The sequence below is a fragment of the Carcharhinus amblyrhynchos genome, chromosome 13 (assembly GCF_965287045.1).
Source record: "Carcharhinus amblyrhynchos chromosome 13, sCarAmb.v2.hapA, whole genome shotgun sequence".
Taxonomy (NCBI): Eukaryota; Metazoa; Chordata; class Chondrichthyes; order Carcharhiniformes; family Carcharhinidae; genus Carcharhinus; species Carcharhinus amblyrhynchos.
Genome location: NC_137336.1, coordinates 36,209,623 through 36,224,417, shown reverse-complemented (window position 1 = coordinate 36,224,417; position 14,795 = coordinate 36,209,623). Strand labels below are relative to the sequence as shown.

The 14,795-nt window shown below is 42.0% G+C and overlaps 1 protein-coding gene across 1 annotated transcript in view; it reads right to left on the bottom strand.

Annotated features, from left to right (window-relative positions):
- The window catches only part of LOC145351845 (uncharacterized), a 30,420-nt gene extending 22,732 nt beyond the window's left edge, over positions 1 to 7,688 (bottom strand). The window contains exons 1-2 of the mRNA XM_080201542.1: positions 7,329 to 7,688; positions 5,885 to 6,541 (exon numbers count right to left, since the gene is read on the bottom strand). Of these exons, the coding sequence (XP_080057668.1) occupies positions 5,885 to 6,541; positions 7,329 to 7,383 (712 nt within the window). The 5' untranslated portion in view covers positions 7,384 to 7,688. The remainder of the gene's footprint in view (positions 1 to 5,884; positions 6,542 to 7,328) is intronic.
- Positions 7,689 to 14,795: the final 7,107 nt, after the last annotated feature.

The window sequence follows — 14,795 nt, the reverse complement described above, 5'->3', positions numbered from 1 at the left end:
TGCCAATTATGGTTTCTTCAAAATGTTCCAGATGAAGTCAAAAGACATTTCCCTTCAATGTAATTTCAATTTTCTTAAATGTCACCTTTTATAAATAACGATTTTACTTGAACTATTAAAGTCAAAGGGAATATAAATCTAGGGAGATATAAAACAGAAGTGGCCAATTCACCCATTTTTACACGATTGCACACAGTAAAAGTTAAATCCCTCACTCCCCACCATCCTTTGTTATGTGGATGAGACATATTTTTGCATGAGGCAAGTTTGAATAATTTCCAATTTTTAGAATGGGCCCTAAAATATGGTAACATAGAATTCATCAAGATGGACAGACATTCTTGCCTAGAGGCAGCGCTGTGACACAGTGCCTAGCACTGCTGCATCACAGCGTCAGGGACCCGGGTTCGATTCCAGACTTGGGTGACTGTCCATGTGGAGTTTGCACATTCTCCCTGTGTCTGTGTGGGTTTCCTCTGGGTGCTCCAGTTTCCTCCCACAGTCCAAGATGTGCAAATTAGTTGGATGGCCATGCTAAATTGCCTCTTACTGTCCCAAATTCTGGAGGTTGGGGGATTAGCAGTGTAAATCTGTGGCATTATGGGGATAGGGCATGGGTAAGATGCACTGCCAGAAATTCTTGCAGACTCGATGGGCTGAATGGCTTACTTCTGCACTGTAGACATTCTAAATATTCTAAGAAATTCAATGGCACAACTTTTGTTTCTCAGGCATGAAATATGTGCTTTAAAGTCCCATATGGTGGACAGGAATTCCACACTCTTTAGAAGACAGAAGAGTTCCATCCACTTCTGACATGGGCAAAAACTCCACAGCTCAAGGCTGAATTGGGTTAGGCCCTTTGCATCTGCAAACAGGGGACCAAAAGCTTCTTGGACAGTCCATCTGCAAAATATGTGCACCACGGAAATTAGACTTGCGGTAGCCTTTCCCAATATTGTTTTAACTCAACATTCGGATATTGAAGAACATCAAGGATGGTCCTGTGTGACTGATTTCCTTTCCCCCAACCCTTCTTTTCTCCGTACCTGTATGAAAAGCATCTTCATTGAGTGCTTACCCATTATGGTTTGGCTGCATTTTCTTTTATCTAGTCCATTATGTATATCTTAACTGTATTCTTGCTGAGATTAAATATTTATGGCACTGATTTTGAAATTATACCTCAGGATTTATGCTGCTCAGCAAACGTCTTGTTGCATAGGCAACAATGATGCAATATTAATATTTTATTCCAGTGTTTGCCATTAAATGCTTACTTTCACAATCAAGCAAACATCTTAATAAAGGAAACTAGAGGATAGGTAACTCAACCTCACTGCATTTTATTGGGCCAGGGTTTTCTGCTGGTGCACGCATCAGTCCTCGACTTCCACCCGATTAATTTTAATGAACAGGAGAAACACGGGATAAGTGTAGAAAGAGAAACATCTGATTAATGTTTTGATGCAGTGATGAAAAGAGCCTCAACTTCAATGCATCACCCTTAGGACCATGGTTTTGCTCTTTATTGGCAATATTGGCTACCACTGGCAGGAAGTTGTTGCACTGCTCTGCCAATGCACCAATTATTTTAATATTTAAATCTTACAATTTATACCTGAAATGTTGACTATTAGCGGCTCAAAACAAAGGGCAATAAACTGATGGCTAATGAAAGAAAATGCTTCATGAACTATTATAAGGACCCGCTTGTCTAAGGGCAGAGGTAGCCGCATCCATGATGAGAAACAATTTTTTAATATAAACCAGCAACAATATTAGTCATTTCCCCTGGTCTTCATATTAAAATGGAATTTATAAATAACAATTCAGTTTGATCATTATTCAATACGTCTGCTTAAACGTGATGTGCAGCCTTTAACCAATAGCTCATTAATATAAAAGCAAAATAGTGCGGATGCTGGAATCTGAAACAAAAACAGAAAATGTTGGAAAATCTCAGCAGGTCTGACAACATTTCTGGGGACAGGATAGAGCCAATGTTTCAAGTCTAGATGACCCTTTGTCAGAGCTCATTAATAAATTCCTCCAACCAGTGATCACAAAGTTTACCAATGATCCATCAAGTAATCAGTCACATTGTCAGCAAATAGAATCAGAAAAGAGCTTCAGAAAAGATGGGATCTTATAGAAAGATGAAAGGATTTGAATATTGATGCTGAATGAATTAACAATGGGCAAAAACATCTCAATTGGAAACAAATGGATTCTGACATACACATGGTCCCAATGCCCGAAAAATGGAATTCCACCAGTTGGTGAGATTTTCCTGGACATCAACTGTAGGCATGAGAACTAATAAGAATTCAAAAGACTCTGGATGGCCATCAGCCCCACTAGAGATCTGATTCCGCTGATGCACCCAGAGGAAACCCATGCAGACACGAGGAGAATGTGCAAACTCCACACAGACAGCGACCCGAGCCGGGAATCGAACCCAGGTCCCTGGAGCTGTGAAGCAGCAGTGCTAACCACTGTGCTACTGTGCCACCCTCAAGGGGACCTCAAGGTGGAGGACCTTCAAAAGCCATCAAAAAGTGGTAAAAGTTAGCGATCAGAACTGGCAGGCCTTTACCGTGGACGAGGTGCTCCATAGGTTTGCTTATAATTGCAGATGTAGCCCTCTGCCGCCTGGAGCTCAGCGGTGGTGCAACAGGAGGGGGAGAGTGGGGGAATGGAATTGAAAGAAGCGTGGTTGGTCCTGTTCACTTTCATCCTGCCTCTGCCTCCAGACACCTTCAGAGCATCAGCCTCAGCAGCAGAAAACACATCCACTTTTAGGAAGATTCCAGTATTCACCAATTTTCTCTCAAGAGTTCACTTAACAGCTACTAATCAGGTACCCAGAAGATCACTCAGATGTGAGGATGCAACAGCTAGATGACCTGATCTACAACCTTCAAATATTCCCCACCCTCCCACCTCCAAAGCAGTCTCTGCATGGTTAAAATACTGTCCAACATCAACAACCTTCATTTATAAAACACCTTTAGGATCCCAAGGATGTTCACAGGAATAGCATATTCAAGTAGAAACTGAGAGAAATATTTAAAAAGGGCACAGAAAATCATGGCATTAATGGAGAATTTGAAATGTGACTCCATAGCCAATGCAGAGGAAGCACCAGTGGAGTTCAAGAAATAAAAGCTAACTTCCAATTATTTATTCATAATGTTAGTATTTAACTACATAATTGCTTCAGTAACTACTCTAAATTGAATCAAATAACAGCTGAGATAATGGCAATTTGGACCTGTAGAATATGGAAATTTCAGAAGAGTGGGGGGTGTGCCTGAGGATCATGAGGGAAATTTCGATCTTGAATCACTCCAGCTCAGAGGTAACTATCTGAAGTGTGAGTAAGAGACACTCCCACACATAAGGGAGGCAGAAAAAACTCTAGACAACTCACGCCAAGAGACAGTCACATTGCAGAGAGATACAAGTACAGGAAAAGAGGTGTGTGATGACAGTCAGCAGAGGAAGGGAAAACTGCAGAAAATGGTCCAGTCCAACATGTACAGTTTACTTGCTAACTTTGCAGAAAAAGTAAAAAGGCTGTGGGGAGAATGGCCAGAAATATAGCCAGGGAATCCTGGAGCAGGAGGCAGTGTGGGAGGGGGGTTGGAGGATGACAGCACAGAGACAGCAAAAAATGAATTATTTTAGACATAGGGAAATTCCAAACTGAGGGCAATAGTCACAATTAAATAGATTGCAGATGGGACTTTTAACCAATAAAGAGAAGAGGATCTGGGTAGAAAAAAACTAAAAATTAAAAAAAGATAAGAGAAAAATTATCACAATGCAAAATGAAAAAAGGATAATAGAATTAATCTGGAGACAGGAAAAATAGAAATAATAATGAAATATCAGTTAAATATAAAACAGGAATGATGAAGAGTCAAAACATATGCAGAGATCATCAGCAACCAAAAATGTGATAGGTCAAAATGTGAGAAATACATTTTCTAGGCAGGCTGGGACAGTTACCCAAATAAGGATTAAGCTGATGAACTCATGGAGTAAAACAGATACATTGGAAGCACAAACTCAGTTTAAATATTACGGCACATAAATCATAATCTTAAAATCTTCCATGAAGCAGTGCAATCAGGAAGTGTAATATAATTATTCCTTCTTTTCCTGTTAAAAAGTATTCCTTGACATAATAACAAGTAAAAGCCAGGCACAGGTTTGTTAATACAATATGAACTGGTTTAATCAGCAAAATGAGTATCTAACAAGGATGTTAAGTCTTCAAACAACTTAAAAATATATATGCCTGCTACAGCCTGTGAACCTAAGAAAGTAATTGCAATTCTGAATCATCACAATCAGCAAAATCTTCCAATTTCATCCTAGGGTATGGTCAGTTTTGTGGGTAGGGTCTGTTTAAAGTGAATTGAATATTGAACCAGTGCAACAGTCCACAGGAAACAAAAAAGCATGTGTGGCTTTGCTCAAACACATACTCAAGTTTACCAAAATGGCTTTTATCTTAATCACAAATGCCATTTTTAGTGGCTATAACAAAAGTAATCACTTTGCATCCTTCCTGACCAGTTTGACAGTTGACCACGCTACCAAATAGTTTCATACCTCCTTATGTAGCTCAGTGTCATATTTGGTTGCATACGTTCATATCTCTGTGGAGCACCTAGGAAGGTTTAGCACATTAAAGGTACTATATAATTACCGGCTGCTATTGTTTAAAAATTCCTGCTCTTCTGTGCTGGATCAGCTAATTACGCCCGAATTACACTGATGTAACGAGCAGAAATTGACCCTGTGCTATTGTATCCATTACAGTAACCCGGCAACATGGGATTGGAAGCCAATCATTCCAGGCTATGGACTCTCCAGAGAATGAATGAAAATTGGGAACAGATGAGGAAAGCAATATTGATAAAAGACACAACCACAGCAATTGAAAATAAGAACACTCAGTAAGGACAGAGCTAAAGAACAGTAAAGGATGAACGCTCTTGCTAGACTTGTTCCAGACACCACAGACGCTGTGGTACAATATGATTGTAATGCGAGATTTTCATATACACTACTTCAGATAAAAGGTCAATGACTTCAAATCCTGTTTCTCTTTTGACAGGTCTTCACTGACCAGCTGAATATCCCTAACATTTTCTGCTTTTATTTCAGTTTTTCAACATCCCTAGTACTTTGTATTTGAGGCAGTCATTTTGTGGAATGTTTTAATGAGCATTTTCTGGAATAACAGGTAATTTGCTGTCAAAATAATGGCAAGACTAAAGTCACTTGCTGTTATTTATTATCACTTGCTGTCCCTCAGTTGTGGGACAGATGCGCAGCCAAGCTCAAATATTCAAGAGTTGCTTTTGCCAGGTTGTGTCCAAACTGAGCCATGTCTTTCTCCATATTGACATTTCATCATACCAGGAAGCATTGTGGTGAAATACATAGTGTTCTCTCCTAAATCTCAATGTCCGTCCTGTCCTGTGTAACCCAATATTGCATACAGTACTCTAATTGAAGTATTAAAGTTTTATATGGACTGATCATTACCTCTTAGCTTTTATTTTTTGTACCTCTTGAGATGAAGCCTAGAAATCAATTAGCATGAATAAACTGCTGATAGTAGTTACAACTATACTTACAGATTCAGTGCCCTCACCTCTCTAGTACTATCCTGTCTCCCTGCCAGTAATGCTGATTACTTTATCATCGCTCCCTTTTTCAACAAAAATACACACAGCCCGAGTGGAAAAAGACAGGCAGAGATCACAGTAAATCTCTGCAATCATTTTACTTTTACAGAGGGTTCAGATACACATACTCCTGGTGACCTGCGCGTCTTTGAAAGAGTCACGTTAATTCTCACCTGTATCGCTGGAAGTTGTAATTCTGTCCTGTTTCCCTGTGCTGTTGGTTAAGAGGCTGATGCTTGGAAGGGAGGTTGGGCTGGAAGATGTCAGAGCGGTAGCTGTTGTGAAGGTGGTGGGTTTTGATGTGGTGACCTCGCTGCTCCCGGTACTGATTGGAAGGGATACTGGTTCCCGACTTGTGGAAGAACTGTCGGTGGAATCATTGGTATGAAGTGAAGTCGTGTGGGTCGTATTATTTGTCAGCGGACTGTGCGTTGTGCCAGTCGTGTTATTACTCTGAGTTGAGTTATTTGTTACGTTAGGCGTGTAACTGATCCAGGAGACGGAACTATCCAGTGTTGTGTTGGGGACTGAGGTGGGCAGCACTGTTGTGGCATTTCCAGGTGTACTGTTCTGAGAGGTGAAATTCAGTGATGTAGTGGGTAACAGGGTGCTATTTAGCTGGCTTGTGTCTGAGAGTGTAGTCAGAGTGGAGGAAGAAAGTGGAGAGTATGCATCCGTTTTTGAACTGCTGACTGCTGTAATATTTTGCGAGGTTGTGGTAGGATGCGTGGGGGAGCTAACAGCGCTGGATGAATTTCCTGACAGAGATGCAGTTGCGTTTGTGGTAGAACCGGTTTGTGTTGTTCCGTGCGTAGTCGGGCTTTCGGCGGCTGAAAAGAGAAAAGAAAGGTTTTACTTTGATTTAACACGTCGGGAAATGTCCACCTTTGGAACGAGAGGACGCGGAACGCAATCTGCCACCTTACGGGTGCACACCGCAGCCGCTTCCTCCGTCAGTCCCGCTCTTCCTCTCATCACCCACCCCACTTCTCTGCTCAACTGAGCCTCTCGCTGCGAGCTTAGAGCTCAGCCCCTCCAGTATCTCACAGCAAAGTTGACAGAAGACTTTGGCTGGTCAGGCCAGGTCCCCGAGTGTCCTGTTACACTGTGACCAGGCATTAAACAGGATTGCAAGATAGATCGCAAACTGACTGCAACCTCCGCCACAAAGAACCATCAGAACATTTTAATGTAAAGAATTACTTCCTGATCCACACAATAAAGGAGGGTCTTTTCTGCTTCATGCAAATACCACTTCATCTGTCCAACAGTCAGAACTATATTTAGAACGTGGACCTCAGAATATTTAATTGATAATTCGGAACAAATGGTTTTACCATTCAGAAATTTAAATAGTCTACTCTCCCTTCGCAGTAAATGGTTTTACTATACAGAAATTTATATAGTCTATTCTCCTTTTCGCAATAAATAGTTTTACCATTCAGAAATTTAAATAGTCTACTCTCCCTTCGCAATAAATGGTTTTACTATACAGAAATTTAAATAGTCTATTCTCCCTTTCGCAATAAATGATTTTACTATACAGAAATTTAAATAGTCTTTTTTCTCTTTAGCTTAAATGTCACAGCGATTCACAATGCAACATCTTGTACTTACCCAAGGAAAGGATTAAGTGGTGCTGACATAAAATCAGCGCGAACTTCGCCCACATTGTTACTGAGATCGTTCAAGTTTCCCCACCCCGCCCCTCTTCTCCCTAAAATCACTCCAATCGATTTGTTTTTTAAGAAACAACTTAAGACAGGGTGGTGGGGTCCGAAATGTCAGCGTTCAAATCTGCAATTATATCTTCCAGAACAGCGACTGCAGCGTGGTAAACAACGCAGCCCATGTGAGCAGCAACTGCCTGCAGCCGGAACTGAAAGGAATGAACCGAGGTTCGTGTTCTAACCTCAATATAAACTGGAGCTGTGCGTCAGATAGGAGAGCCGAGACCCAGCCCACTGCAAGCTCCAACACCCGACTCAGCTCCAACCGCCAGTGAAAGGAATACAACGCCAGATAGCTCAACAAACAGCGATGCAACGTTAAAAGGGGGGGGGGGAGGATTACTATTAAAAAAACACACACACATGAAAGACTTTCCAGTTACTGGCAAGTAACCTGTTGCAGTCGGTGTGACAGCCTATCTACTTGCGGATGTGCTGCAACATTTAGTTGCTGGTTTAACAACCAACCGCACAGAGGCTGCTGGCTGGCAGAGCACAGCGCTGCACCAATGGGGGAAGCACAGACTGGGGTTAGGTACCTTGGCTCACTCAATGTGTTCACTGTCTACAGCGGCTGGTGTTAGCCGGTTCACAGAGCTGGTTACCAGGCAGCTGCATCCAACTCGTGTTTGAGTGACTCTGAAAGGGCGTTGTAACCTCAGCCCGCCACACTCCCGACTTTGCCCTGGCCCTGTTTGCTTATAAACTGTGTCAAATCTCAAACTTAGAAACATATCGACAAGAATCAGGAATAGGCCATTCGGCCCTTCGAACCAGCTCCGCCATTCATTGTGATCGTGACTGATCATCAAATTCAAAATCCTGATCCACCGCTCCCTCCTCCCCCCCACCCCCAACAGAAACATAGATACTTGTGGGCAGCACGGTGGCACAGTGGTTGGCACTGCTGCCTCTAGGGTGCTGGGTTTGATTCCCAACTTGTATCACTGTCTATGTGGAGTTTGCACATTCTCCCTGCATCTGCATGGGTTTCCCCCAGGTGCTCCAGTTTTCTCCCACAGTCCAAAGATGTGCAGATTAGGTTGATTGGTCACACTAAATCGCCCCTTAGTGCCCCATGATGTATAGGTTAGAGAGATTAGCAGGGTAGATGTGTGGGGTTGTGTGGTAGGGCCTGGGGTGGAATTGTCAGTGCAGACTCCATCAGCTGAATGCCTTTCTTCTGCACTGTAGGGTTTCTATGATTCTATGATTCTGATGAAAGATCATTGGCCTGAAACATTAACTCTTGTTTTTCTCTCCCTGCAGATGCTACCTGGCTGGCTGTGCTTTTCCAGCATGTATTGAGTTTATTTAAGGGTGACAGTTCTCAATTAATGTTTTGAGTACAGTCCTCAACTGTAAGATCATAAGAAATATGTGCAGGAATCAGCCATTTGGCCCATTGAGTCTGCTCTGCCATTCAATAAGGTAATTGTTGATGTGGGTTGGTTTAGCTCAGTTTGTTGGCTGGCTGGTTTGTGATACAGAAACAATGCTAACAGCAGAGGTTCAATTCCTGTGCTGACTAAGGTTATTCACGAAGGCCCTGCCTTCTCAACCTTTTCCCTTGCCTGAGGTGTGGTGATCGTCAAGTTAAATCATCACCAGTCTAAGGTCATCTGGGACAGTGGCAACTTTACCGGTTGATCTGACTGTGATCTTAACAGCACTAGCTTTCCTGTCCCCATAATCATTGTTAATCGAAAATCTATCAAACTCAGCCTTGAATAAATTTAATGACCCAACCTCCATTGCTTCCTGTGGAGGAGGAATCCAAAGATTCCATGATCCTTTGAGAGATGAAATTTCTCTTAATCTCTGTCTTAACTGGGTGGCATCTTTAAATTGTGCCCTGTAGTTACAAATTCTCCCACAAGAGAAAACATCATCTTGGATCAGAAACTTTACATTTCAGCATGATCACTGTTCATTTGTCTAAATTCCACTGTACTCAAAACATTAATTGAGAACTGTCACCCTTAAATAAACTCAATACATGCTGGAAAAGCACAGTCAGCCAGGTAGCATCTGCAGGGAGAGAAAAACAAGAGTTCATGTTTCAGGCCAATGACCTTTCATCAGAATCATAGAAACCCTACAGTGCAGAAGAAAGGCATTCAGCTGAGAGAGTCTGCACTGACAATACTGAGTATTACCCCTACCTACTCAACCTTTACACACAAGACAACTGCTTTATCAGAAGAATCAGCCTAACAAACGTTGTACTGTTTCCAGTGCAAGTAGTGTGATGATGATGTGCCTTTAAGAATATATTTATCATGTTTTTGTAAGGGTTATGTTTAGAATTCAGATGTTTTGCAGGGTGCTGACTTGTCTAGCAAAATCTGCTGCCTGGAATGCCAGAAGAAAGCAATGGCTCTTTCTCCCTCTTTCTCTAAAAAGCCCTATCTGAGAGTTCCAGGGCTAGAAACCTAAATCACAGAAAGTATACTTGTGTTTTGCTAACTAATTTTAGAGAGGGTTTAAGTCTATAAGAGGAATATTGCTTGAATTGGAACTCATAGCAATTGGTTAGCAATTAAGGCTTGTATCTTGTCATGTTTAAGTATTGTTCAATTGTTAGAAGTTAAGCTAATTCATTTTTATAGCTAAACTGTGTTGTTAAGTAAAGCTTCCTAGTAACAGTGCATCAGCAGAATCACACAACACCTTATCCTCACACTGATGCCAAAATTGATAATTGCTCAGGTCTAGTCTGGCTTCATAATATGCCTTAGGATTTCTGACCTGGTACCCTAACAGTTTATACTTCTATAAGGAGGAGACAAAACAGTATACAGTGCTCCAAGTGCTGTCACAATAATGTCCTGCATGGTTATAAGAAGGCTGCCTGATTACGTCAACTCAGTGCTAACACTGTTTCTCTCTCCACAGATGCTGATGGACTGGCAGTGTTAATCTAGCATTTTGTTTTTATGCCTTCTTTTATACTCCACCCTCTTGCAGTAAAGGCCAACATTCTATTTGCCTTCCTAACTACTTGTTACCTGCATGCTAAGTTTCTGTGGTTCATGTGCAAGGACACCCAGAAGCTTCTGCATTACTTTCCTGTTTTCTGTAGTAGTCTCTCTCATTTTGAATAATATTTTGCTTTTCTATTCCTCCTGCCAAAATGGATAACCTCACATTTTTTGCATCATACACCATCTGCCAAATATCTGTCAATTTACTTAACCCATCTCTATCTATTTGCAGATTCTTTATAGCCTCCTTACAATTTTCTTTCCTATCTATCTTTGCATCAGCTGCAATTTGGCTACAGTAGTCAGTCCCTTAATTCAAGTCACTAATATAGGCTGTAAGTAGTTGAGGCCACAGTCATCCTGCAGAACTTACATGTTACAATTTGCCAACCTGAAAAAGATGCATTTATCCTGACTCTGTTTCTTAGTAGTTAGTCAATCATCTATCTAATATATCATCCAAACACCATGAGCTCTTATCTTGTGCAGTAACCTTATATATGGCACCTATTAACAGGAATTTGAAAATCCAAATATACTACATCTATTATTTGCCCTCAATCTACCCTTATTGTTAAATCCTCAAAGATTTCTCATAAATTTGTCAAACACAATTTCACTTTCACGAAACCATTTTGGCTCTGACTGACAGTATTATGATTTTCTAAATGTTCTCCTTAATAATGTACCTCCTTAACATTAGATTCTAGCATTTTCCCAATGACAGATGTTAGACTAACTGGCCTACAGTTTCCTGCTTTCTGGATCTCTTCTTTCTTGAACATGAAAGTTATATTTGCAACTTTACAATCTACTGGGACCTTTCCAGAATCTAGGGAATCTACAATCTCTGGAGTCACTTCCTCCAAGACCTGAGGATGCAGGCTATTAGGTCCATTCTCCTTAGAAACCCGTCTCATTGACTAAGCTTTGGAGCACAACTCCTAATATCTCTTTCTTTAGCTCAACATCCTTTTTATTCCTCATTCCTTTGTAGAATATCATGGGATGTTTTCCTTTATTAGAAGGACCGTATAAATATAGGTTGTAGTTATAGGCAACGTTAGTTACTTAAGTGGTATCCTTTAATTTTTTTGGATAACCTAATTCAACGTAAAACACACTGGAAGGCAATTATCAATTACCATTAGTAACCACAAAAGAATTAAAAATCAATGTTAGAAGGTAGTGGTGTTGAATAGAATAATCTGTCATAACTGAACAAAGCATCCCAAGTAAATACAAGCTTTCATATTACCTTAAGAGCCCATTGTGGTAAAATGGGTGACGGCAAAATATTTTTATTTGTTGATCACCCATGTATTGTGCACAGAAATAGAATTAAATGAACTTTTTTATTGGTAAAATACAACTGGGGAGTGACAGACACACTGACTTACAAGAGCAGAAGGAAAGATTGAGCAGGCTCATGAGTGATGCTGATTGATACTGCAGTGGGGAGAAAGATAGATCAGGAAGAAGGGCTAGTAGGATGGGAGGGGTAGGAGAGCAAAGAAGTGGAGGAGGGGAAACAGCAGAATGGTAGAAAGCAGTGGGAAGGAGAGTGAGAGGAATGCAGGGTTAAAAAAAAGTGAGGAGAATAAGAAAGGAGGAATCAGGTCAGGGGATGGTAAGAGGAGACAAGAAGTGCTGAGCTAAGTGGAAAGTTTTTAGTTCAGTGCAGGTATGTTCAGGTTCACAACATTGTTGAGTAATTCCCATTCAAATACTTTCATGTCACATAATCAAACACAAGGTTCCAGCAAACGCATTTCTGCAAAGACATTCAATGGTTGTGGCAGAGAATTGCATGCATGATCAAATCTCCAATTTACAAATAATATCTCTAACATTGGGGCTTCTGCTTTTTGTGACATTTCTACTTTGGTCTCTTTCTGATCAAGCTATGACCCTAATTGTCCCTTCTTGCTTCTTGGACTGCTGTTACATGATCTTTTTCTCATATGATCAGTGTCCTGTCTGAAAGCCTGAGATCTTTTCTTCGTATCTGGTTCACTGTCACACTTATGCTGCACTTTTTTAACCTCTTTTCCTGTCATCTTGCACTTTTAACCAATGCTGATATTTATAAGTGGCCTTTTCTGCTCTTCCTATGATGGTGGCATCCCTCCACACATTGATCCCTTCTGGCATGTGCCTAACTTTGTTCATACTATGGAAGTGATGGGAGCGTAGAACTTTTGCTCTAAGGCCACACAAGGATACAAGCTGCTTGTAGGTTTTCCTACTTGGGAAAGGAGAAAGAAAGAGCAGCAACTACGGGGGACAAAACCTCCAGCTTCTACACTCCCATCACTCCTGGGAGGTCTGTGCCAATATTTCCAAGTGTCTCCTGACAAGGGGTTGAGAGTTTGAAGAAAAGTTATCCCTCTGATGGTCCTGATCCTGTTACTTAAATTATGCGACAGATTGTTGTGCTGAAGGAAGGGGAGAATGGTAGTGTTTGTCTGGCGAGAAGGATTGTGCATGTGGCATCCTAGGATAATGTGAATGTTGAGAGTGAAACTTAGCAAGTAATGCACATAATGAAGGGGTGGTAATGTGCAGGGAAATGGTGAGTGAGTGACACATGATAGCATTAGGAGAAGAGTGGAAACCTTCCAGCTGTTACTTGGTGAAAGTAAAATGCAGCAAGTGTCTGCTTCTGATGACAGCTGCTGAGAACGATTGTAGTAAAAAGGGCAGTAAATGCAAATTGCAGTTATCTTTGGAAGTGAAGGAGGTGGGAATCCTTAGAGCACAGTGCAAAGGAGATGGAATTGCTCTAGCAAGATCAGATGCACAAAAAGACAGAACAGTAATTTCACCTTGGCAGAATGGGCAAGGTCATTGAACTTTTTTCTGAAATGACAGATTGTGCACTCTCTCTCAAGGCTTGCTATGGAGTTTGTCTTTCTCCAAGTCAAGGAGGACAAGATCTCTCTGCAAGCCTATGTCGGCACCAAAATGGCCTCCTTGCAGCTATAAACCACTGGCTCTTGTATTGTGCCATGCTGATCCCAAATTTCTACCACAATAATCCTAGCAACAAAATAAATGGCTTAGATTTAAGAGATTGCATTTTGCTTTAAGAAGACTTAGGGCACAGTTTTACCTTCTTTTGCAAACTGGGGCAGCAGGTGGGAAAAGCAGCTTTGAAACAACTGACACCAATGGCAGCTTTCTCCACTGTGTGGCTATGAATTTAGTGCATAAGAGTTAAAGGGGCAAGTCCCATGACATCACACTAATGGGGCAGGCTCAGATCGAGCTAGCCCTGCCGACAACTTTGATTTTTTAAAAGACTGGGGCACCTGTTTTAAAGGCTGCCCTGGTACTCAAAAGTTAAAATGGAAACCGGTCATGGCAGTCTCCCTGATGAGTGATGAACTCACCTGATCTCCTCTGGTGGGTATACCTGGCAGGTGCACGCCGTGGCAGACCAGCCGTAATCTACACCAGTGTGCCCTTGCAGCGACATGAATGGATTACCTCGTGGTGTTGGTGGTGCAGGGGGACAAATCAAACCTGGAGGCAAAATCTAAAATATGCCCATTTCTTTAAGTAAGTTTTGATTGGAAATAAAGGGCTCCATTTACAAGATTCTGTTTTTGAAGATCAGCTCTCAAAGAATGAGATTAAGGTCACTGAAATTACAGCCTTACTACATTATGGGGGCAATTTTATGAGACAAATTCGAAGTGTCCAGCTATGGGCACTGAAGAAAAATGGGAGAGTTTCAGATCCATTTTTTGGGTGAGACTTTACTCCCAATCTTTTGTATTTGGTGCATGAACAAATGGGCTAGGCTGTTTCCAGCTGCTAGAGGCAGTGGGTGGGGCTTAACTCACCAGCCAGCTTTCTCTGTGGCTGCACATACACAATTGTAACAGTCAAGGCCTGATAGAGAGAGAGGAGAGGTCTGTCAGGCCTCTGCTCCTGCAACCAGCCTCAAAGAACCTCCTCCCCCGCTAACACAGTGACCCATGGCCAATCGCGAGTCTTAATCGTGAGCCCCACACCACCCAGAAATATCACCCTGCCGTCCAGACTGAACATGCCCCCTCATTGATCTCCTGCAGAGTGCGCAGCAGACCCACCCCCTGATACCAATCACAGGCCGAATGCACATTGGTCCCATTCCTCTATTCTCCCACTGATCTCCAGCAGAGTGCACTGCATGCCCCCATCCTTCTCCAATTGGGCTGACCTGTCCCTTCAGGCCTCTCCCCCTTCAGGCCCTGTCCCCTGGCATTGTCCACCGGGCAGTGTCAAGGTGTCCTGTGGGCATTGCCAAGGTGCCAGACTGGCAGTGCCAAGGTGCCTGGCTAGCACTGCCCAAGGGGCACCCCTCTTGCCCTCAACCT